This window comes from Stegodyphus dumicola, chromosome 2 (assembly GCF_044657685.1).
Source record: "Stegodyphus dumicola isolate Sdum_Otavi_A_Nest chromosome 2, ASM4465768v1".
NCBI classification, from domain to species: Eukaryota; Metazoa; Arthropoda; class Arachnida; order Araneae; family Eresidae; genus Stegodyphus; species Stegodyphus dumicola.
In genome coordinates this window covers 14,965,091-14,987,473 of record NC_140769.1, presented here as the reverse complement: position 1 = coordinate 14,987,473, position 22,383 = coordinate 14,965,091, and the positions used below count along the sequence as shown (strand labels likewise).

The 22,383-nt window shown below is 30.2% G+C and overlaps 1 protein-coding gene across 3 annotated transcripts in view; it reads left to right on the top strand.

The window, feature by feature from the left end:
* Positions 1–11,151: 11,151 nt before the first annotated feature.
* Positions 11,152–22,383, top strand: part of LOC118182230 (dynein axonemal intermediate chain 2-like) — a 36,164-nt gene continuing 24,932 nt past the window's right edge. The window contains exons 1-5 of one of the 3 annotated variants that reach the window (XM_035351556.2): positions 11,152–11,692; positions 14,167–14,328; positions 16,262–16,377; positions 20,044–20,183; positions 21,613–21,726. In XM_035351556.2, coding sequence (XP_035207447.1) covers positions 11,510–11,692; positions 14,167–14,328; positions 16,262–16,377; positions 20,044–20,183; positions 21,613–21,726 — 715 coding nt within the window. In that variant the 5' untranslated portion in view covers positions 11,152–11,509. Of the gene's footprint in view, positions 11,693–14,166; positions 14,329–14,351; positions 14,493–15,677; positions 16,378–20,043; positions 20,184–21,612; positions 21,727–22,383 lie in introns of those variants that run through there. The other 2 variants (XM_035351555.2, XM_035351554.2) reach the window with 2 other exon arrangements.

Here is a 22,383-nt window from a genome sequence, read left to right as displayed (position 1 = left end):
TGAAATTATTTCCATGGTTGGTAGCACTTATCGGTGCGAGCAGTTATTTTCAGTCATGAAAGGTAATAAGTCTCCTATTACAAACCGTATTAATGATGCTCACCTTGGGTCAGCGTTGAAAGTTATCACTGCAAACAAAATTTCTCCCGAAATAGGAAAGATAATAGCAGAGAAGAGATGTTAAGTATCAGGACGTAAACATTAAATTTTTCTTGTTCTTTTCTATATAAATATATATATATATGTTTATTATTGTATTATTCGAAATAAATCTACGTTTCTGTGAATATTGATTTTTTTTTTCGGCCCGCCTAAAATTAAACCTTGTTTGTTTGGCCCAAGTGTACCTATGAGTTTGACATTCCTGCATTAGATGATTAGAACAGATATTTTCAGAAAAAATAAACTTGCAAATTTAAAAAAAAAAAAAAAAAAAAAAAAAAAATGGACTGAAATTTTAATACAATTCTAAAATTTACATTCGTTGGTAAAAAAATGTTATATTCAAAATCTAGATCCATTTTTTTTTTCCCCAAAATTATGCTGCTTTTGTTTTGCTAGCGTTTTAATGCTTTTTTTTTCTAAACAGGTTTTTCTATCGCCAAGCCTTTTGCTTTTCGAAGACAGGGGGTGGTATGTAAGATATAAAGTATGAAAGAAAACTATCAACTTTAATTTGGCAACAGTCTTTTTTATTTCCCATTTTAATTTGGTAATCTCCCCTTTCTGTTCTAAATTGTTTATAATAACTTTCTGGACTGCGCCTTTCCAAATTAATCCATTTCATGTGTCTTATGTAATCATGTTGTAATCCAGATGGCTCTCATCTAATCAAGTTAAAGAAACTTTTTACTATAAATATCGCTGCTACTATTTCCAGCTTTTTTTTCTCCCTACTCCGTTCGCTGCTGCTTAGATGCGTCGTTTAGCCTCTGCTAGCTATTGCCTATTTTTCTGAAAATATAAGCTATACAGAACTGTGGGCGGCACAGTGTACCCATAATTTTGAAGTGTAAAGAAAAATATACCTGCTTTCTACCTAAGTGTGTAAAACTCGTTCATATTCAGGTTACAAATGATGAAAACCGCAAATTCACTCATGCGGGTAGTCCGTTCGCCGAGGTTCAAAATTGGGCCGAACTACTCGTGGTCAACGGTTTTTATTCCTCGTCCACTGGACAGGCATTATCTCCTGTTTCAGACTTTGTAAGTCTATGAACTGGGTGCGAGTTCAGTGAAATATAGTCCCTGCAAGCAATCGTCGTATTCTGAAGGAATGAGAACATAGCTCCCAGGAAAGAGAATGCAACGCCCTTTCTCGAAAATAAAAATTGAAAAATCTATATATTTTATTATTATTTTAATTACACCATATTTTTAGTGGTACATTATTGTATGCTGTATAGTTAAACATTCAAATTTTTTTTTTTTTTTTTTCTGTTCCAATACAGAAACTGAAGATAATATTCTAGGGCAAGAAAAAACCTTTAAAATTGTATACCATATAAATAAGAATAAAGAATATGCGTGCCATCATGTCTGTACCAAAAGAGTACCAGATGTACTAAAAGAGGTATCATTTTTCATTTATTTTGAAGATTTATTGAAATTTGTGTAAAAATTGTACAACCAAAAATAATGTAATGTACCATTAGTGGTACGTGTACCACAGTTTCAGAAACCCTAGTTTACGACACATTATTCTATCAGAGGCTTAAATCACTCTTTTTTTTAAATTAAAAATAGCAAAAAATTCCAAATTTACTTTTCCAAATTGACGTCACGGAAATCCGTGACGTCGCTTCTTTTGGGCCTAGGTAGTAATTAGATTCGGGTAGTCATGCATTATTACTAATTACAGCGCCATTTTTTTATTATGCATATTTTCTTGTGCATAAATTAGAACGAAAAATCAGTGTTTAGTGTTGTAATAGACTTAAAGACTAAAATGGGGAAATTATTCATGTTATTGTACTTGAACTTTGACAAATAACATGATTGCCAATACTTCCATCTTTCACAAGATAAATTAATATAAAAATTAATCAAAGAATTCTTAAGGCATAATTAGTGATAGTAAAAGAAGAACTCTTTTAAACATCATCTTGCTTGAAAGCTCTTCTGCGTAAATGAACTTCGCCATCGGTTCCGCCCACCAACAGCTGCATCGTTTTCAGAACATCCCAAAGGCAAACTTCGAATATGAAATATGAGTCCCTAGCACACCTTATGAGGGATCACATACTCTCGAACCACCAGAGGCTAGTCGTGGATCGAATACGGACTGGTTCGAAGATTGCGCAAAAAGAATCCTTGTTACAGATGGCGTTAGCTTCAGACTGGAAAATTACCCGCCGACCAATTAAAAAAAATCTTTGTAAACATTGAATTTGCACCTGCTGTGATCTTAATCGTGCTTCACTCAATGTCAATAGGTTCGGCGTCTTAACCCCAAAAGGGTTTTCCAGTTTGTTTTTGCATCTTTTTTAAGTCAGAATACGTTCTGAATAAAGAAGATCCTGGTTCGAACTGTTGTTTTCTTAAACTTGGTTACATATGAATTGCTTGCATGGTAATGTTGCCACCAATTAAAAAAAAAAAGAAATAAAAAATATCACCTATTGATGACTGGCGCTGCCACCTGGCCTGAATAACCAATGCCACGATTTGTAATTAGTAATTATTCTTGTGAAGGTTCACAATAGTATTGCGAAATTCTAGAAGAACAATTGGAATTTTCCTAACAGTATGATTAAAAATTCATAAATTAAAGCCTTGAAAGTAGTTTCTGTTGAAAATAATAATTTTTAAAATAGATATTAGATATTACATGACATGTATCATTAAACTAATGTTTTGCATCCGGAGTAGTGCAATATTAGTATTAAATATGCTCTTTTTGTTACTTATATTTTTAAAACCTAAAATTTAAAAAACATTATTTAAAATTTTTAATTAATAATTGAAAAACGTTACTTAAAATACAAAATTCAAAATTCTCTTTTTTCTACTAATTTCATATTTTTAAATCCTAAAATTGAAAAAAAAAAAAAAAAAAAGTTACTTAAAATTTTGCATATTTTAAATATCCTAGGAATATTTGGAAGCCCCCTTTATAGTTCATGCACTGTTTTCCCTTGTGTTGATCAGGCCCTGCAGATATTAAAAAAAGTTCTCTAGTATATTTCAGGCTATGATTTATAAATGCAGCACACAGAAAAGTTTTGAAACCGATACCACGAAACAAAACATTATGAAAATGCATTCGGTTGATGTAGTCATTATATATATCGCTACGAATTTTGTTCATATGAAAATAATTTCAATGAAATTATATATGAAATTGTAGTATTCTTTATGTAATGAAACATGAATGTTTGCAGCTTTCCCGGAAAAATAAAATTACAGGGGAGAAGTCTATTTAACATTAAGTAAACGGTTATCTCGCTTAATTGCAAGATATCCCCAAACTGGCGTCTATTTTGGCGACTAATTTTTATCGCCAAATTTTAATGGCCATGTAATTTTGCTTTTCAACAATTTCCATTTTGGAAAATTCCTTCAGCATTTACAAAATTTAAGCTATTTTGTGCTTTCCATGGCTTTAGACTCCATATTTTTATTTTTCTTGATGACTTGCGTAATTTACTGTGTTGCTTTTACAGCTTACTATTTTTTTTTTTTTTTTATAAATTCTAGTATTTAAATTAATTAATTTTTCCCTTGTTCAAAGAGCTTTTGACTTTCAGTCTTTTTTGCATATTGTGTAACTAATTTTGAGTCATGTCGAGCAGGTTATATCTTGATAATATCAAATTTTATCATTAAAAAAACAAATTCTTTTTAGTTTCTTAAAAACCTTTTATTTTGCACTGATTTACTTCCATTAAATTAATTTCAGTTAGTTTAAATTAAAACTTAAAAATTAATTATCTTGAGTTACTTTTGTTTCTCATCCACATGTAATACAGAAACGTAGGTAGCTCTGTTGAAAATTCGTTTGGCTGCTGCTTGTTGAAAACTAAAGAATTTTCAGCTATTATTTATTATTTAACATTGTGTGAATTTTGTTACATTAATTTTTTTTTATTTCAGTTTTGATTTAAAAAATTTGAAATATTTTAATTTACATTTTATTATTCGAAATTTACTATGAAGGATATTAACTCGGTGTTATTTATTTAATGAATTAATTTCGTAGCATTTTGCGAGGGAAGATAATAATTATTATTTCATTTTTCAGATTTCTAAACTGTAAAATATATAGGTACATTTCCGTCTAATATATCTGCATGCAGCATAAAAATTAGAATTAAGAGCCTCATTCATTTTTAGAATAAAAAAGCTTTAAGAAGCCTTAGGAAATGCATAATCCTATTTGAAAAGGGAATATTTAATTTATCGAAGTGCCTAATTTTGAGACCGCCTAATGTTCGATAAAACAAAAATGAGCGGAAAGCTTTTCGTAGGTCATTTCTAAATTAGCTTTATTTTCCTAGGGGGGGAAAGAATCAAAATGGCCACCTTTATCAAAACGAAACCAGCCAAAAAATATGCTTTGTTAAAGCATATTTTGATTTAAATATCACAAAGGTTACCATCGAGTTCATTTCAGTGAGAATAATGTATAATAATGAGAAAATAAGACGCTTAAATAGAATTAAATTTTCGTGGATTTAATTAATGAATCACTTATAATCCTTTGTAATCCTCTTTCTAAGGATAAAACTGTAGTTTATCTCACTTTTTAGAATCCTCTTTAAGATTAGCTTGAAATCAAACAGAATCTTTTCAAAGAGCCCAAGAAAAAGTAAAATTAGATGCATTTAAAATGGACATTCTGTTAACACTTCTCTTCATCAACTCAGCTGAAACCGTATTTCGTTCGAATTTCATACCTACGACATAAACATTTTCAGCTATCATTTTTTTGTGCTTGCGGCATTACTGGGCTCGCGTTTTGAAGCAAGCGTCATCTAGCGGATTCTTCGAAAATTACCTTTATTATTCTTCTAATATTTGTTGGCCTAAAAGTGAATGAAATATATTAGCTTGGAGAACTAAAAACGTTTTGGATTTACTTTCTTCGAACAGGTAGAAATATTGCGAAGAAACAGAGCGTAAAATAAATAAGCAGTTCTAAGACCTTTTTGGATCGACTTTTATCGACTTGTGTCGAATGTATACAATGCATTAATAGGGAATTTTAGTACAATTATGGTTAAATTACATTTTCAGTGTTCGAAAATGCCATGTTAATTTTTGAATCTAAAAAAATTAAATTAGAAAGCTTCATCCCTTTTCTGTAGCTTTTTTATTGCTCTTAATTTTTTTTCAAGTTCATTTGCTTATAATACCAACATCCTTCAGGAGGAAATTGAATAGAAACTAATTTCTTGGTTTAACGCTGCACGTAGATCTTCATATTGTCCAAATTAGAGGCGAAAAATTCAATATTCTTACTTCATTTAAGTAACGATAAAATCTCTATATGGAAGCCACTGCGCGAACAGTAAATATTTCACTAATAATCTTGTTGTCATCAATGAATATCAAAATGTTACAATATTTTTCAGTAAAAACCCTGTTAAGAAATTTTTTAAAGACCAGAGAATTAGGGCCGTCTTAAACAGGAAGCTTTATTAAGAGAAGTTATAAAATAAAATAAACAGGGTGCTCTTAAAACAATATATTCGGCAAGACACGCATTCAAATCTGTAATATCTAAAGTAAAAATACCAACATTTTAAATTGAGTCACATCATTGTAACACTTGCTAAACAATATTTTTTGAAAAATTTATTTGCTGCAAGTGTCAGGAATAGTTTTCCTTTTTTTTTTTTTTTTTTTTTTTTTGTCAGAAGTGAATTCTCTGTACAAGTAGTTCTTGGCAAAATTGAAAGAATAATACCTGAAAAATCGTTTTCAGTAATCAAAGTTAACTTCGCCATATCTATTAATGCGCATACTCACAAAATAGCTGTTATTATACCTTTTCGAGTAACGTAATTCTTAGTGAGATTTTTAATTAATACTTTCCTCTGTTATTTGTTTACCATTCACTAAATACATTCCCTTAACGAATGCATTTCATTCATCGAATATATTCTTTTAATAGCTGTATCCGCGTTCTTTCGGAAAAAACGTATTTAGAGCCCTTTGATTATCAACTTAAATTCCTCTTATAGTATTTAACTTATGTAATCGTCGCAAGAATAAGAAATTATTGCATCGCTGTCGGAAATGCTATCATCCATGTTTGCATAATTTTTTTTTATTTTCTTTTCTCACGTTGAGGAATTTGTATAATAAATTACTTCTCTCTCTTTTTTAATAGTCGAATTTAAATGCTGTCTGTGAAATTTACACAACAAAGCAGATTACTGAGCAGATAAAATGTGATAATTATCACAAAGAAAAAAAATTGCATTCTAAAAATTTCAAATTATAATCTAACCCATCAAAGATGAGTTTATAATAAATATTTAAAAATATATAAGAACTTGAACAAATATTTTTATTTCTTTCTGAAATAAAGAAATATCCATGACGATGGCAACTCATAAAACTAAATCGTTATTATTGAATAAAATCGAAGCTCAGATGAAAAAGAATTACAGCTTCTTAAAGTTCCCAGCATGCACTTCTGTGTTTCTTTTTTAAATGTTGGATTGTATAAACTACAAAATAACAAAGTACTAAAAATATATTTATTTTTTCAAGCTATGGGTCCGTGCCTGTCTCTTTAAATAATCACTGGGGATAAACAGAAAGAAATTAGCAGATTATTACAAATAATAATAACACTAAAAATAAATAAATAAAATAAATAGAGCTCAAGAAGAACGCAGATATCAAGCATATCGTTAATTCCCAAAATCCGTTTTTAGAGATATCGTTAATACCCCAAATCAGTGACAGAGTATCCTCCAATACGCAATTTACCTAATGCTTTAATGTGCAAACTTTCAGAGCTGATTAACAACTAGCTTGTCTTAGTTGTCGGAGCCGTATTTATATAGTGTCGCATTGGCTTCTAGAAGCTTCGGAAAAAATCGGTCATTAGCTTCAAAAATGTGGTTGTTGCTACCAGTCTCACTTGTCTGACAATGGTGAGCATAAGCCCACGACATTCATCGTGGGAAGTTGGGCGGCGTTTCAAAAATGTATTTTCGCGAAGCTGCTGAAACGGCACCAGACGAGTGAGAAGTCGCAAAATGTATCTATCTTCATATCGAGGAAATTGTTGTCAAAGCCTTTCAGGAGCATTCTTGTCCATATCTGGCGTTTTAGTTCAGCTATTTTAACAGTTTAAACGTTGAATTTTTCAAATTATTCAAAAAATATTTTCAGATTCAGATTTAAATTATTTTCAGATTTAATTATTTATAATTCTATACAGGAAATAAACGTATAAATATGGCCATAAATTCAATTGCAATTAAAATAAACCTTAAGATTATCACTCTGATAGCAAAAAAATAAGTAAATACAATACATAATATCGCAACGATATACAAAAACAACAATGCATTCAAAAGAATTTAAATATTTACAAAAATTTACATCATAATTTGAATAATCAAATCATTAAAAAATATTTGTAGAAAACTCCAGTCAATCAATTATTATCGCACAATTTCATTATCAACATTCGATTTTATTTTGGATACAGATAATAATGTATCGAAGAAATACAGTAAGGAATTTTGCAGTCGATGTATTGCAGAGGTTATTAAAACCACACGACAAAACCTCTCTACGATGACCACCCACTGTTCCAGATGATTTGATGTTCTACAGAGATAATTGTCTTAGAGAGATAATGTTCAGTACCGATGTTTATAACTTGTATGTTCTCAGAAATTGGTTGTCACTTTTAGAAGTGGTTGTCAGGGGAAGATGGTCATCAATACAATATTCACTATACATAACAAAATTCTGGTTCAAAACAATATTTGTTGCATGTCGTTAAACGTGCAGATAAAAGGGTTTTTTAAATCAATAAATTATGTTGTGTTCAATAAAGCACTTTTAGCACTTTTATAATATCCACGACCGGCTGAAGCGGGCTTGCAAGGCCTGCCCTGCTTATACAGGCGTAACAAGCACCATTGGAGAGAATAAAGCAAAGTCGAAAGCAAACTGCTATCGAAAAAATTAAACTACTAACGTGACTTTCAGCAGGCGAAACACTCTCTGATTAAACAATCTAAAACTTCTTTAAACTCTTTAAATATTATCTCTTTCTACTTCATTTTAATACGCGTGAACTAAAAATTAGCATTCTGGCAGGTAAACGGAAAGGGAGAATAACAGTAAAGCTACTTAACATAAAAAAACTGGTTAGGTAAAAATAAATAAATCGTTACAAACAGATGAATCAGTGAAATAAAACGTAAGTGTTAAATACGAATAAAATATATTCCAAATCAAGTTCCTACTACAGAGGACTCACTGTCCAATGATCCGCTAGCTAAAGATTTTAATATGATCAACAATTTGGATTTAAGAAATAATAATCATAATTATTTCTTAATACAACATCATGTGAAATGTCTAGAGCAGGGATTTCCAAACCTTTTTCTTGCAACTTTTAAAAGAAAGTTTTTTTTTTCATTTATCCTCTTACATTTTTCTCTATAATATGCAGTATACAGCATAATCATAATACAAATAATTACACATAAATAACCTGAAAGGAACAATTAAACTAAGAATATGAATAAAAGTTTTGACAAAATGGTTTCTTATATTTATGTTTTAAGTTTACAAATATAAACAAGTTTTCAGAAACAAAATCACAGATTCGAATTGTACTAATGTTTGATTTTAATGATGTGATGGCTGCGCTTGAAGTATTGGTGTAATTTTTTTAAATATTTGACATAAAATTGCTCAAGTTAATTTTTAAATCACCACATTCAGTTTTGTTTCTTGTTTTCCATAATAAATTATTGATTTGATTAAATCCTAATTAATTTTCTACAAGGTAAGATGTTAAAACTCAATAATGCTGTTCCGTAACGACTTTCATTTCATTAGATATCTCTCGGATGATTTTTGAATTGCAAAACTTAGCGTACATATGTGTTTTGAACAAGACTTGTGCTTGTTTAGTGTAATCAGCTCTTCTTGAAACGTAATATCAAGATCAAATATAGCGCTGTTTATCGGTTCTATGAACCATGCTAGCACATTCAAATTTTCAATGTTTTGGAAGCGAACATTAAAATCTTCCAAGCGGCTAATATATACCAATACATCTTCTGAGATGCTTTTGCATGCTTTGTAATTTTTTGGTTGCCTTTTTTTTTTGTGTTTCTGAGCTTCATTTTTACATACTGCACGTTTTGAATAAAGAACTTTTTTGATTAAAAATAATCAAGGTATCGACGTCAAATCTGGTCAATCCCTTGATCATCATTGAACCCTTTTAAAATTTCATCGACCCCCAGGAGTCAATACAGATCTATTGGAAACCACTGATATAGAGAGCTGGAAGATGATAAGAATGCACACTCACCATACTCTCATTTTTTACAAATCAGTGAGGTGCTGTCTATGCTTTTGAACCACACGCAAAACTTTATTTCGAACCCAAATTCTCTTAGTTTCAGTATACATGAAGAGATGGCAGCACCAGCGAATAAATGAAATGAATTCACACTCTGAATTTAGCTTTCGAAGACTTTTTTTACGCATAACTTTAACTTCTGGTATAACATGATTAGACTAATTTTAGAATATTGTCATATGAAATTCGGATTTTATTTAAAAGATGTTGACTTGCAATATGGAAATTTTATATTAGAAACTAACGCCTAAAAATACGGAAACCATCAATACAAGGTATTAAAAATTTGAAAATATGTATGGTAAAATAATAATAGTAAATATATAAAAATTAAAAAAAAAATTCTCTTGTTAGAGAAAAACAATTGTTATTGATGTTCTTGCTTCGGCAGTACTTGATTGCAAAAAATAAAATTAAATCTTTACTTTTGAAACTCAAAAGGTAATTTCTATTTTGGAAAATTTGTTGAATTTTTTTTCCCTTAATGCGAAATGATACAAACCAAAAAATATCAGAGAAAAAAGTACATAACCATTCGAATAAAACTGAACAGAGAAATATGATTGCCATCTGCATATTACTTTCTCTGTTTGATTTTAATTTCGATGCAGACATTATCTTTCACTGGTGTTTTCTCGCTATATACGTGCACTAGCAACAAAAATGGCTTCTTTTTTTTTTTTTTTTTTTGATACTCTTATGCCGGGCTGTCGCTGTAAAGCACGCGACGTTGCCGGCTCTATGACTAAGTATCCCAATAGGGCACAAGACGTTGAACAGTCTGGACGGGCTGTGAGAAAGCGTCGGAAATGGGAAAAAGGGAGTGACCAGAGTCACAAGAAGAAAGAAAACCAAGAAAGCCGCGCGCATGGAGAGGCTAAAGACGAGTGGGTGTCTGGTAGTGTTGTATCATGATATGTGGGTGGTTAAGACATGAGAATAAGTCTGAGAAAAGTTTTATTATCTAAATCAGATGTCATAAGATATAACATATAATACATATACAAAACACATAAGCAAAAGATACAAATGATAGAATAAACATATATACAATATATACAAATTTACACTATTTACAGGAAAATCCGTGAAAGCGAACTAAGTAGTGAAATTATCATCACGGGTGAGGTGCGCCGCGTAAGGTCTGATGCAACTGTCTTCTCTCAAAGGTAGATAATCAAAAACTGTAAATTGACTGCCTTTTCTATCCCCTTTTATAGAGGGAAATAACTAGCAAACCTCTGGCGTCATTTTTTACACACACTGGTCCTCGTATTTGTATGCATAAAAAATAATTTTGACATCAGACTCAGCGTATAAGATAAACTATGTTATAAATATTATTAAAAGCATATATAAAGTAAATTTATTAATAATTATTTTATCATACATATTTTACAAATTAGAAAATTATTTGAACGTAATTTGTGACGTTTTCCCTCAGAACATAGTTATATTTATAGGTAATAGATGGCAGCACTAAAAGGAGCCCCAAATACTCTAAGCTAATTATATATTATTCTATGCACGAAACATTCCTGTACAAAAATAAAATGTTTAGTTTGTTATCAAATTAAATGTACATCTGCAGAAATATAAAATTCAATGCTGAAATCACGTGTTAGAAAGCTTCATTTCAGGATAAATCTTAGAAAATTATGTGGCAACAATTGTGTTGTTGTTGTCATTGTCATGGTTACCGTGTGCGGCAAAATTTCTTTTGTATATTGAACAAAAATTAAATAGAGAGAAGAGAATGTTCGCTTTCGTCTAATGTTAAATACCTTCTCTAAATAACAAAAATGCATTAAAAGTATAAATTTTTTTCATGTGCATTATTTGTCGGGAATATATTTTGTTTTGATGATGGAGTATCGTTGAAAAAACGAACTGCATTTGTAGTGCATTATAATTTAGTGAAAAAATTTCAAGATGGAAATTAGCTATACTTACATACAAAAGAGGAGAATGTTCGGCCAAAAATGCCATTTTAGTAATGTTGGTCCTCATTTAATTGTTGACATTGATCCAAATCCGAAACTTAAGAATGAGTATGTTCATATTTCAAATATTGAAAAGGAAACTCAATGTTCTAGTGCCATGTCACTACATGAGGTAGAGTATATTTGATGCATTATTCATTAATTTCGATGGAATAAATTAAGGCGTATTTTTTCAATTGAAATTATTTTTGTTTCATTTCATTTTTAATTTCAAAATGTGGATCGAGTGACTGTTTTACTTTTGTTATTTTTCGTTTGGTTGGCTCTTATTTTGGAGCATCGAATTTGATATTTTTTATAGGTCATGGAAATTTTCTGTTAGTATTAATATTTACTTTTCTTTGAGTTTTCAGTTTGTGTACTTTTCTAATAGACCGCTGTACTTTCTAATAGACTGACATTTTAATAGTCAAATGCAACTGACACTGTTGAACTAAAATGCATACCCTTTTTCAAATGTATTTTTAAGTGTCCTCTTTAACCTAATATATATTCACACGATGTTTCGTCGTTCCAAAAATTTAATAATTTTTTAATCAAGCTCTATTCAAAACTTTGTGTATAACATTCTTATGGAATATTTCCGCCATATGTTAATAAATAATGCATTCTTCATATTATATTTAGAATTATTATCTATTTTTTAATAACAATCTCGTGTAAACAACCATGACTGTATCACTTCTTTCATTTTTTTAAGCATGATCAAAAGGATGTGCATTAATCATTTATGGAATATATCCTATATGTTTTGTGAAAAAATGTGTTCCTCATATTACATTAAGATTATTATCTATTTCTGAATATCAATCAAATATATCATCCTTTTATTTTTTAAATGGATCATGATTAAAAGGATGTCCATCACATTTTATGGAATATTTCTAGCATATGCTAAAAAGGAATAAATTCCTCGTTTTATATTTAGAATTATTTTCTATTTTTTGAGTAATGATAAAATGTAAATAACCATCGCTATTTTGCTCCTTTGATTGTTTTAATTGGATCAACTTGAAAGGATGCTCATCACTTTCTGTAGATTATTTCCGGTATTTCTAACAAAACAATTTATTTCTCATATTACGTTTAGAATTATTATATTTTTTTGAAAAACTGTCAAATGCAATCAGTCACCACTATGTCACTCTTTTGATTTCACAATCAATTATATTTGTAGAATTAAGAGGATTTTTTGCAGTTTGCCATGCCATTTTTTAAAAAAAGTGCAGAAATGGAAAACTGAAATCTCTTGTTTTGATAAGTATTTTTTTAACCCCTTCAGCCATGTGCTTGAATAAATTTTCACTAAGTATAAGTAAAAGCATTTCAATTCGCAAAAGGTTTGTGCACCATTTTTTTTATATATAGATCTTTCATCTTTTGTAATGAAGGTTTATTTAAAAAATATTCAAAGAGGGAAAATTAAGTTGGCATATAGATTTTTAATCAAATTTCACTGATTTTCAAGGCAATCAGTTTAACCTCTTCCTTAGGAGCAGAAAAAAATCTTTTCATAAATAGATGATATTTTAATGGAAACAAGGTGAGAGGTAATAGTAATCAATATCACAAATTATTATTTGAAACTTTATTGAGATTAGTAATGCATTCAATGATTAAAAAAAAGCATGGGTACTTACGTATTAACGCAACCAGGCCAAAATTCGCATAAATCGCCAAATTTGGCGACCCTACTTACGGCAACCCTATGTGTTTAGACGAAAGTTTATTTGTAAAAAGTAAAAATAACACTGGGCGTGTACTACCACAGCAATGGGTTTTCAGCGGAATTTGCCGAGAAAAGAAAGAGACGTTTTTGGTTACTGTACCTAACAGAAGCGCCATTACCCTCATGGAAAAAATTTGCGAAAATATCAAGGAAGGAAGCATCATTATTCGGATTGCTGGAAAGGATACAATACAAGTGAGTTCGAAAATGCTGGATTTCTGCATGGAACTGTTAATCACAAATATAACTTTGTGGATCCCAACACGGGTGTTCACACACAGCATGTAGAGCGCATGTGGGGCTCAGCCAAATGGCGCAACAAAAAACAGAGAGGAACAACCCGTCATCATCTTGACTCATACCTTATCGAATTTATATGGCGCCAAGCTCAAGCTGTTAATGGTGAAGACGGTTTTCAATCAGTGCTAAAAGCAATAGCCAAAAGATTTCTGCCGAAAAAATAATTCTGCAACTTATTCAAATTCGAAACCGGAAGGGTTTAATTGCTATTTTATATTTTAAAACAAAATAATATAAAAAACTGTATTAAAAATTATCTGTAATTAATAAATGTACATTTTCTTTCTATTCATACTTTTTTACTCAAACTTACAAATCGTGCCAACCTGGTTGCGATAATACGTAAGTACCAAAGCATGTATGTTGATTTGTCACATTTCATTTTTCCAAGTGTCGTGAAATGCTTTTGTACTCAGCTAATACACAAATATCTTTGTCTCTGCTTTTATTACTATATAGGTCTTTTTTTAAATCATATTTCTGTTTATCTTGTGCTAGTATTATTGTAAATTTAATTATAATTTCTCATAGTAATTTTGTTCTGTTTTTTAATCCAGGCACAAACAGTTTTACATTCAACAAGAAGCAGTGGCATGAATCATGTGGTTGGAGGATGGCCAGCTGATGTTGATCCTCGAGATGATGACCAAGTAGCACGCTTCAAGAAAAAGATTCAGAAAGATGAGAATTTTATTAACACCATAAAGAAGCTCAGTGATGCAAGTTTAGTAGACTATTTTCTGCACCATAGTATAAATTAAAATAACAGACACCTGCACCTTTAGTAAACATATTATAAATATAACAGAAGTACTGATTTGCACTGTGTTCTACATGAAAAGCTACATAATCTTTCTTTTCTTTGAGAAGGTGATATGCAGAGGTGTGTAATATTTTAAGCATTTTTGGGTATTTGGGTATTATCCAGTACTCATTGATACAGCACAAAAAGTACCCCATAGTTCTGCTTTCTTGCGAGTATTTCGGCAGCTGTAGAAGTTATTCTGGATTCTTTTGAAAAGATGCATTTTTCTTTAGTCCAAAGTGGCAATTTGCCCTGAAGGACTATTAATTTCATTTTGGCATTTTGTGTTGAAAACTTTAAAAGGCTGTATCACTTTTCAAATCATTGCCACTAAATGTTATCGCCCTGTATTATATTTGAAGAAAGTAAATAATGAAGAATTTTCATAAATATATGCATGTGTCTCACATTGCTATAAAACAACAGTACCTAGAGTCATCCAATTTTGAATGACATAATCCTACTGCAAATATGGGCATCTGGAAGCCCAAATTTGGAATTTGTTTTATTATCGATTTCATATTTTGCAAAACTTTAACGAATTTTTATTAACAAACTCTAGGATTTTAAAGCGAGCGATGGCAACGTTGTACAGAAAAAACATTTTTATCTCCAGCTTGTGAGACTGTGTATTGAAAATTGCAAAGTATGCTCAATTTAAAATTATTTTGCGATATTGCTCTTGAAATGAATTTTATGGTTTAAGTGTGAAGAACATGATATTTAATAAATAAAGATAACACATAAAATGTTTAAAAAAATGCCCCTTTGGACGTAGCTTAAAATCTGAAAACCTTTCTGTTTTTTTTTTTTTTTTCATTCTTTTCTTTTCTTATTTTTCTGTTTTGTGTTTTTTTCATCATTTTGGTAACCTTTTTTCCCATGAAAAGTTCTTAGGATATCATTTGTTTATTTCATGTTAATTTTTATTGCATTTCTGCATCATTTATTTGCTATTAATTTTCTGAGAAAAGAAATAAAAAAAATCAGTTTTTTAAGTGTGCAATATTTTGCCTCAAAACTTCAAATATCCTAATTTTTAAACAATGATATAGTATAGGAAGGAAGATGAGGGCACTCTTCTGTTATCGTAACCAGATTCAGAAATGTTTGTATGCATGTAGATATGGATGTATGTGTTCATGTACATATGTGCATGCTATATATGTGCTTGTATGCACATACACATATACATACATATATACACATGTGCATCCTTTTTTGATTCTGGTACTGATAACAGAAGAGTACCAAGATGAGTAATGAAAATGTTGTGTCAATAATTACGAACAAAAGTTCTAAAGAGAAATTGGTTCAAAGAAAATCACTAGAGATTTTATTTATCAGAGTTCTTATAGATGTAGAGAAAATAACAAACTGTTTGATGTGATTTCCAATGTAATTACCAAAAAATACTGTGTTGAAAATCACAAAACCTTTTGTACACTGTTATTTTTAAATAGATGCTTAAAGGTCGGATCAACCCTTCCCTCATTTGCGATCGTAATCTGTGTCATCATCGCCCACAGAGAGAATTCTTCTCTTTTTCCATGGCAGTCATTTCCACAGTTATGAGGCAACATTTTTGGGGAAAATGGCCTTGAAAGGCCTATTTTAAAGTAATAGGCTATAAATTGATCTATTGCCATCAAAAATGCATTTTTACCAAAGGGCAGCAATTGGTTGTTGACGGTGCATTATTGGGTGCCAATTAATTCTCAAATACCCATTTTTGAAAGGAAATGCATTTTTTAATATTTTTGAAGGACGTAATAATTTTAAGGTTTTGGTTTTTAATTTAGCTTCATTTTGTAATCATTAAATGAATTCCAGGTGTATATTTTTAGCTTGTTGAAACCTATGTGATGGAAAACAATTCCATTGATATATATGAAGAGTATTTTGCTGATAATAATTTAAATAATGAAGATGATGCTCAATTCAAGACAGTAAGTGTGTTCAGGTGAGAAAAGTTGTATATTCAAAAATGTATGAATAGTTTTAGCGAATTTGGGGGGGGGGGTGCATTTCACTTGAAAGACCTTCTTGGCTTAGACCTTTAAACTGTAGATTGCATTTCTCAGTGGAAAGAGTAGCTATATATTTTATGTGTTTTCATATCTAATAAATAAATATAATCAACCTGCATACTTGACTGTCAGGTAAGAGAGCTATATAATAATTTATTCTTAACCAATTGATAATTATAGAATAATTGTACTATTATTAGGATTAAAAATGCAGTGTTAATGAGTATTTTAATAAACAATATGCATAGTAATATGTCATTTTTGGGGAGCAGGGAGTGGTTAATTCTTTTATCAGATTTTACTGATGTCAGTTTTCAGCTGTCTGACACTGCACTTCTGTATTACATTTTGGTTTAGGTTAATTAACACAAGAATGAATGAACAGGCAAAATAGCAAATGCAGTTTAACTGCCTGCCATGACTTTCATGCTGGACTTTGCGTAAATTGCTTCCAATTAGAGGATCTTTATTACATTTTTGTGAAGCAGTAATTGACTTTTTTATTATTAATGCATAAAAATTAAAATATATATAGTTTTTGATGTACAGTGTAACCTTGAGATATGAGCACCTCTATATATGAGAAATTTGAGATACAAGGAAAGTATGAGCGAAATATTTGTCTCTAAATACAAGCATTGCCTCAAGTAATCAGCAGTGAGCCAGGTTGTTGGTAGGCATGGTGCCATTTCCCGATCCGGCTCGACTCGTGGAATCTCCTTATCAGATCACTCTGTGTTTTTTGATCTACGTGTTTGTGAACTTGTGAGTTAATTGTTTATTGCATTTAACATGAAAATAATTATTTCACGATTTACCAAGAGGCTTATTGCCTCATATAGTGCTGCAAAGAAAAATAAGGAAGCCATGGCCATTGAAATTAAGAAAGAAGTTATAGATAAGCATAAGCACGGTGTAAGAGTGACAGAATTGGCGAAGACTTACGGCCTTTTGATATTGACGATCTGCACTATTCTGAAGAAGAAGAAGGAAGAAATTAAGAAACTTGATGTAGGCAAAGGAGTTACCTTTACTTAAAAGCACCGACCAAAACTCCTAGAAGATGTTGAGAAGCTGTTGTTGGTATGGATTAACAAGAAGATATTAAAAGGTTGGTGTCGGAAGCTATCATAAAGATAAACTATGGGTATATTATTTACCAGTGTTATTTATTAGAAAAATTGATTTGTTGATATTTTTGGGAGTGCAGAACAGATTAACTGGATTTCCATTATTTTCAATGGGGAAGTTTGTTTCTAGGTACGAGAAATTTGCTATAAAGCTCAATGCTGGAATGGATTAAACTCGTATCTCGAGGTTCCACTGTATCAAATTATTTCACAGAATTGAAATGTATTATTGATTAATATATCTTAAATACTTTTATTAATTGTAGCCATTTTCTGTCCTAACTCTGACCATACTAAAAAAGTTTAAATGAATTTCCGATACCTCAAGCTTCAATGATATTTCTGACTTATAAAAAACTAAATTATTGTATCAAAATTTAGATAAAACAGCTATGAATTTTTGAGTTTCTGAGTAGAATAATTGCTGATGAAAAAGTATTAAGAAGAGGTATGACTTCCATTTTAAATTAAGTGAAATTTTTTTTATGAAGCAAAAGTCCTATGTTTTTGAGAGCAGTATTAAAACAGTGATTACCTTTCTTATTAGATATGAAGAGACACTCACAATGAATATCTAATATATTCTGCTGTTCTAATTAAATTTCTAATTTCAGCATTTCCTCAATTTTGAAGTCTGATGCTCATTTTAGCTGAAACACCATCATTAATGTTATCAGTATTGACAAAGAAAGGATTATACCAAATTGTAAGAGAAAAATATTAATGTAAAATTTAAAATTAGGCAAAACTGCAATCTTATTTTGTACAGATTTTGAATAAACATGATTTCGAAGGCCATCAGACACAAGTTCCTTTTCTTCAGGAGGGAAAAACAAATTCTGCAGAATGGGAGGAGCAATGATTGTATTTATATGGAAAGCAATTGGCAGAATAAATTGAACATGAGCACAGTGCCATCTTTTGAGGAAAATAGCAATGAAACATGAAAAATTAAGGTATTAGAATTCTAAAAATATTAGGCATAACTGGACTGGAATTAATAGTATTAACTAAAGAAGATAAATTTTTGTGTATGAGAAAAGCTTCAAAGAAATCAAGCTCACCAATTGAAGAAGTTTTATGGATAATTTTTCTAGAACCAAAGTCAAAATTGAGATTAAATTTCCAACTATTATCTATCAAAATTGATTTATTTCTCCTCTTTTGGACTTGATATTTATGTTCTTTGTTGCAAAACTTTTTAATTCTGTTTTAGTTTGGCCTCATTGTCAAGATATGCTATAAACCTTCCAAGAATTAAAGCAAAATCCTTAAAAATCAAACAACAAATTTTATTGATATGTAAGAAAATGACCAGAAAGTTGAGCTTCTGTAGACTATGTTCAATTTTGTAACTGATAAAAAGAGAAAATAAAATGATGATTAGGCTATGAATGTTATTTCTAATAGCAGAGTGTTTTCTTTGATGGCAAGAGATGAAAATACTTTAAAAGCTTTCGACTGTAGGAGAAAATCTGGTACTGTTTTATTATCAGGACCAGGCTCAAAAATGTATGTATGTATGTATGCATGCATATATATATGTAAATATGAATGTATGTGTATATACATATACGTGTATATGCACATATATACAAACACACATTCTATATATACAGACACACGTTCATACATTTCTCAATGTAGTCCCAGCAACAGTATAGTACCTTAATTCTGTTAAATGAAAACCATTTAAAAGAAAAACTGAATTCATTAGTTTGTTCTAAAGAATAAATATTGAAAGCATGAAATACATGACAGTTAAAAAATTGGGTATTTCCTTATTTAAGCAGCCCCCAAAATTTAATCACTAATCAACCAAGATGTATCATGTAATTAAGTATAAGAACATTTGATGAAATTTTGGTAAAATATCTCAATTGATTAGAGATTCAGTCTTGAAGGCCACTGTAATAAGGAAGTACCAAAAATTACTTTTGATATAAATATGGTCACCTCTTAGAATATTTTTGTTCCTGAAGAAGAGGTATCTGTGATTGGTTACTCTTGAAATCAATAGGGTTTTAGCCAGAACTTATGTGTAAATAAGGCTGCTGTTTTGCCTTATTTTAAATGGATTATATATCTTTGTATTGCAGACATATTTACAAAAAGGATGATATTTTCGCAAATATTGACTCATTTTTATGTTCAGAAATCATTAGGGAATTTGGACAGCTCTGGAAAAATGGTTAAGTTGATATATTCTGGTCAATAAATTGTCATGTGTCCATACAGAATGAGAAGAAATTTTGCAATTGATTTTTTGTTTTTGTTTTTTTGAGAGGGGCTGAAATAAAAGCCAAGACAATAATAACTTAAGCCAGTTCTTTTCATGTTTGATGTTTGTTTTTAAGCCGTAAGTCTTTAGACTTAAACAAAAGTACTTTATATTCAATGAAAACTTTTATTTATTGCTTAAAATTAAGCAAATTGTGTTTGCTGCATTTTCCTCCCCTATCTTTGTAGAGACTACTCTGAGTTAAAAAGGAAGATTCTTGATCTCACTTGGTGTTTAGATGGATGTAAAATTGCTGCAGCTCATACATACAGTGAAGTTGCCAACTCGCCTCTGAATCCATGTTTTGATTCATATGTGTGGGATATTGGTAAGATTTATACATTGTTGGTTTCTTATGAAATAGTAACAGCACAAGTAACTTGAAAAATTATTATTTAATAGCAATTTACTTAGAGAAACTTCTAGATAGCTTAATGACGATAAATGAATTATTATATGTAGGATTTTATAAGAATTGGTTAGACTGCCTAAAATTGAGACAAATATTCTACCAAAAATAGGATACCATTTAAAAATTAGGTTAAAAAAGAAAACTAAAGCATATTTCAGAATAAATCTTAATTCCTTTCATAATTAATAATTGGATTAATTCTTTTATATATGGAAAACATGGAATGACTTCTGATCAAGATCAGTCAAGAGAAACTTTTTAGTTTAACCACTAGAGGAATAAAGAAATTTTCTTATGTAATTCTTTAAAAGAACATATTTCTTTATTCCTAGTCTGAAAATGTTTTTTAAATATTCATTTATGTCTTGTCTAGTAATTAAATTTAGGAGTTTTGATTCAATAAATCCAGAAGAGTAATATTTGAACAGGAAATTGGTCCACTGGAGCCATTCCATCATTCAGAAACTTTTCAATCAAGATAATTCCTTTACTATGGCAGAGTATCATTCAGTTATAAAATCACTGTTGGTTGTAAATGATGTTATTGAAGAATTGCAAAGTTTTGTGAACACATTTTAATAACATCTTTCCCTGTACATTTTGCTCCTAAAAAAAAGACTGAATCTATGACTTCATAATGAGATAAGCACACCAAACATTCAATTTTGAGTTCTCTTTTTAATATATTCAACATGTTTTTTCAGTGACACTAATGCAGAAACTGCTAGATATATATACAGGAAATTTTGCTGAAGCAACTTCATAAATGTACTTTGGTTTTGCAATGCTTTGTTAAAATAAACTAATATTTTTTTTTTCAAGTATAATAATTACTTTAAAATGTCAGGACATGGAAATTCTATTTATTACAAACTTTAATTTGTAATAGTTCCTTGGATGTTACTTTTTAATTTGGTTCTTTCTTTCTTTCTTTTTTTGGTCCTAAAAATAATAGCTACTCATAATAAATTGCTTTCACTGCATCATTTCAAATTACACATGATTCTTACATAACATTAATCATGCAAACACTTATGTAAGGCTCCAGCTAAGAATGATTTCTAATTTGGGAACTACATATTAACAAATCATGTTAAAGCTGAACTGAAACTAACTCATTCTGAGTCTTCATCTTGGGCACATCGTATTCCTCTCTGATTTTCCTGGGTAGGTTGCTATCACTGCTTTTCTTACCACAACATCTTAAAAATGTGCAAGGTCTTGAAGAATAGGCATGCTTACTGCACCGGTTTATCAGTGATGCATTATGAATGTTTATGTACAGTAAAATTTATTTTTGTTAAGAAATGAAACATATATATGTCTGTGCATGGTTTCTTTACAGAAAATGCTAATTTCCCTTATTGTGTTCTGACACCAACTACTCAACTATCTTGTGTGGAGTATTCTCCCAGGGACCTGGAACTTTTAATTGGTGGACATGATAATGGACAAATAGGTAAATTTTTATTTATAACCTTAATTTTCACTTTGAATAGACTCTATGTTTCTATTCTTTCCTGATAAGGATGGTAAGAGAAATTATTTAAAAATTAAATGTTTGTCTTTTAGCAGCTCTCTCTATGTGTAATATTACCTTTTTTGTTGCAAAGTTTAGTTTCTCTAGATTGGCAATAAAAAAACATAAATAAAAAATTAGTCCACTTTGATCTTGTACCCTAATGTTTTCTTTTATTGTTGTGAATTAAAATATGCTTAATCTATTGTGGAATTATCATTTAAGATATTAAATTATTCCATGTACTGACTTAGCATAGCATCCACCACAATCTATTAGACAGACCTAAGAGATTTACGACTTGTCTCTAATATTATCAGATCAAAAGGGATAAATTTAATAAATTGATTGGAAAAAGCAATGTGAGAAACTGCTTAATATATTAAATAGTATTTTAACAGACATATCCCAATTGAAATAAAAGGTGGTCTGAATTTGATACCTAATAAGGAAGAAATCTCTGTTCTTTTGCAGCACTTGATATGCTGTATCTTATGATATATGAAGATTATGATTTATGAAGTACCTAATGAATCAAATGAAGGTTCTGTAATACAGTGTGGCCATAAAAAAATGGTCCGTTTTGCCGAGCCTCCA